This window comes from Pelophylax lessonae (genome assembly GCF_965119305.1).
Source record: "Pelophylax lessonae genome assembly, chromosome: 9".
NCBI classification, from domain to species: Eukaryota; Metazoa; Chordata; class Amphibia; order Anura; family Ranidae; genus Pelophylax; species Pelophylax lessonae.
In genome coordinates this window covers 78,084,861-78,087,908 of record NC_138776.1, presented here as the reverse complement: position 1 = coordinate 78,087,908, position 3,048 = coordinate 78,084,861, and the positions used below count along the sequence as shown (strand labels likewise).

General features: G+C 44.1%; 1 protein-coding gene across 1 annotated transcript in view; it reads left to right on the top strand.

The window, feature by feature from the left end:
- Window positions 1–460: 460 nt before the first annotated feature.
- LOC309563721 (homeobox protein HMX3) overlaps window positions 461–3,048 on the top strand; it is a 3,328-nt gene continuing 740 nt past the window's right edge. Inside the window, exons 1-2 of the mRNA XM_082268318.1 lie at window positions 461–1,030; window positions 1,994–3,048. The exon at window positions 1,994–3,048 is cut by the window's right edge and continues 740 nt beyond it. Of these exons, the coding sequence (XP_082124444.1) occupies window positions 730–1,030; window positions 1,994–2,613 (921 nt within the window). The 5' untranslated portion in view covers window positions 461–729 and the 3' untranslated portion in view covers window positions 2,614–3,048. The remainder of the gene's footprint in view (window positions 1,031–1,993) is intronic.

Sequence of the window (3,048 nt, the reverse complement as noted above, 5' to 3'; positions counted from 1 at the left end):
TCATTATGTAGCAAAAGCGAAGTCATCAGCAAGTTTATTAATTGCTTAACTGCAGCGAGTTTATGAGTGTGAGATTGGCTCGTTTGATTTTATTTAGGTGATAAATTGGTGACGCGGGGTGGGTAGGCTGATGATGACAGTGTGGATCGTTCTTCATTTCCCTCCTCTACAGAAGGATGAGCCGCATGGAGGATGTACAGAAAAGTCCCAACTTCTCCAACAATCAGCGATGTGACGTTTGTTTAGTGGCGCTTTCCTAAAGCCAATATCCTTTTTTGGGGGGGGTTAATAGCCCTATCCTCATTTGCTGCTTAATTGGACTATATAAAGCCAATAAGAAGCGAGTTGTAGCAGAGTGAGGGAGTTAGAGTGGCCTGCTGAGTCCATCCCTGCTGAGTCCATCCCTGGTCCCTCCTCTGTTCCTCCACCTCCTGCTCCTTTCCCCTCTCCCCTCTACTCCTCCTCCTCTCTCCTGTTCCCAGTTGCTGTCATCCTCCTCCTCACTCAGTTCTCTGACTCTGACTTCCCGGATGGCTGTGTAAGTTGGTCACCTCAACCTGATGTTTCCTGGCCTTCCCCATGTGGCTTTTGGTCCCTTAGCCTGAATCACCTTCCTTATCCCTAACGCCTCTCCTAGCTCTGGATTTGGGGGTATCCCCTGGAAAACATAACTCGCCCAGCTTCTTTTTTTTTTTTTTTTTTGGTTGATGGTTTCAGCTACTGTCAGCCATGCCTGAAACTGGACAAGAAAGCAGCACCACCCCAGCCAAGGAGTCCCCCTTCTCCATCAAGAGCCTCCTGACCTGTGAGTCCTCCAGAGCAGCCAGGCCACCAAAGGCTCTCTTCACCCCAATCAAGGGGACCTTGGATGGAGCAGCTTTTGCCCTGTCACCATTGACTGACCTGTCCTTCCCTCGGCTGGAGATACCAACCCAGAGGTTCGCCTTACCTGCACATTACCTGGAGAGATCCCCAGCTTGGTGGTACTCCTACACCTTGACCCATGGAGGACACACACCCAGGACAGAAGGTAGGAACTCCCAATGGACCACTGTGAAGTTTGGTGAAGGGTTTATTTAGACACCTAACTTTATAACTTCTGAACATGCATCTGACGCTACTATTAACTTCCTGGGACTTATAGTTCCACAAAACAAAATTAAAAAAAAAAAACTAGGTGACAATGTAGCAACATTTAATTTTTTGGTGCGAAATTGTAACCAAAGATCAAAGGGTGCATGCATGCAAATAAATTGTTTTATGATGTTTTAACACATGGCAGGTGGGGAAGCTGAATTTGTAATTTGTAATATCTTTTTTTTCTTTTTTTTTTTTTACTGTAGAAAAGACACTTCAATTAGCAGTGACAGCGATGAATAGACAGGCTAATGTACTAATGGACAGGTGTATTAATAGGGAGCAGAGAGCTTTTTGTCGGAATAGTTTGATGGATGAAAAGAGAGATAATTAGGTAAATAGGGATCGGAAATAGAGCGATTTTGTGCATAGGAAGATCAGCTTAAATTACCTTTTTTTTTTCTTTTTTCTTTTTTTTTTTAGCCAATCTCAAATTTGGTACAGATCTAAAAATCATTCAAGAGTGCAAAAAACTCAATAACTACCTGTAATGTTGTACATCAAATTATCTTTTACCAAAAATAATGAATACCCAAATGCCTACCTTTAACGTACTTTAAATTATCGTTTACCAAAAATAATGAATACCCAAATGCCTGCCTTTGACGTTGTACTTCAAATTATCTTTTACCAAATATAAATAAGGACTTGGCACAAAATGTACCCAATTGCCACTTTTTCTATTCTGGTTTTTATTTGAGCTCCTGGCCAGTATATAAAGCAGGGTGATCTGGTGTATGTAAATGTCCAGCTAGTTTGGGTAATTGGAGCTTTTTTTTGTCATTGAATGTAATGATGACAGTGATCATGTTATTGTGACAGTGACTGATGACTTGTTGTTGCTTGTCCTCCTTAGTTCCTGAGAAGAGCCTTCTGCTGGGCCCCTCTTCCCCAGTCTCTGGGGGTGAAAGAGACTCTCCAGAGCCCCTCCACAGCCTCAAGCAGGACCTGGATCCCAAAGACAGGGACTCCAAGAGCCCAGAGGAGATCATCCTAGAGGAGAGCGAACCTGAGGAGTCCAAGAAGGATGAGAGTGGTGAGGACTGGAAGAAGTTGGATGACTCCTCAGACAAAAAGCCCTGCAGGAAGAAGAAGACCCGGACGGTGTTCTCCAGGAGCCAAGTCTTCCAGCTGGAGTCCACCTTTGACATGAAGAGGTACCTGAGCAGCTCCGAGAGGGCGGGACTAGCGGCCTCTCTACACCTAACTGAGACCCAAGTGAAGATCTGGTTCCAGAACCGCAGGAACAAATGGAAAAGGCAGCTGGCAGCAGAACTGGAGGCTGCCAACCTGAGCCACGCCGCTGCCCAGAGAATCGTCAGGGTGCCCATCTTGTACCATGAGAACTCCTCTAGCACAGAGAGTGCCAGCTCTGGGGCCAACGTGCCAGTCAGCCAGCCCCTACTGACATTTCCCCATCCTGTTTATTACTCTCACCCTGTAGTCACTTCAGTGCCCTTACTTAGACCAGTGTGAGGATTGGAGGACTTCTTTAAGCACCAAGGTTAGGGATGGACTCGTTTAAGGAGAAGCCACCTTGGTTGGGTGGAAAGGACAATCCACCAGACACCTAAAGCTGCAGGACTTGAAGAGAACTGGGCCCCTAGGGGCCACGCCAGAGCAGTGGTAAAAAAAAGAGGACTTCACAATACAGGTCTAAACTCACAGCTTCTAAGTGAACAAAGCGCGCAGGTATTTGTCACTCCCCGTATTATTTTTAATTTTTCTACAAAAAAAAAAAAGGCAAATGTTAAATATATTTACTGTTCAATTTGCCAAAATAAAAAAAACATAAAAACACCTAAAGTCGAATCCAATGACAAGAATCACCCCAAACATCAACACTGTAATATTTTTGTTTTCTAAAAAAAAAAAAAAAAAATTGCATCATTTGTAAAAAAAAAAAAAAAA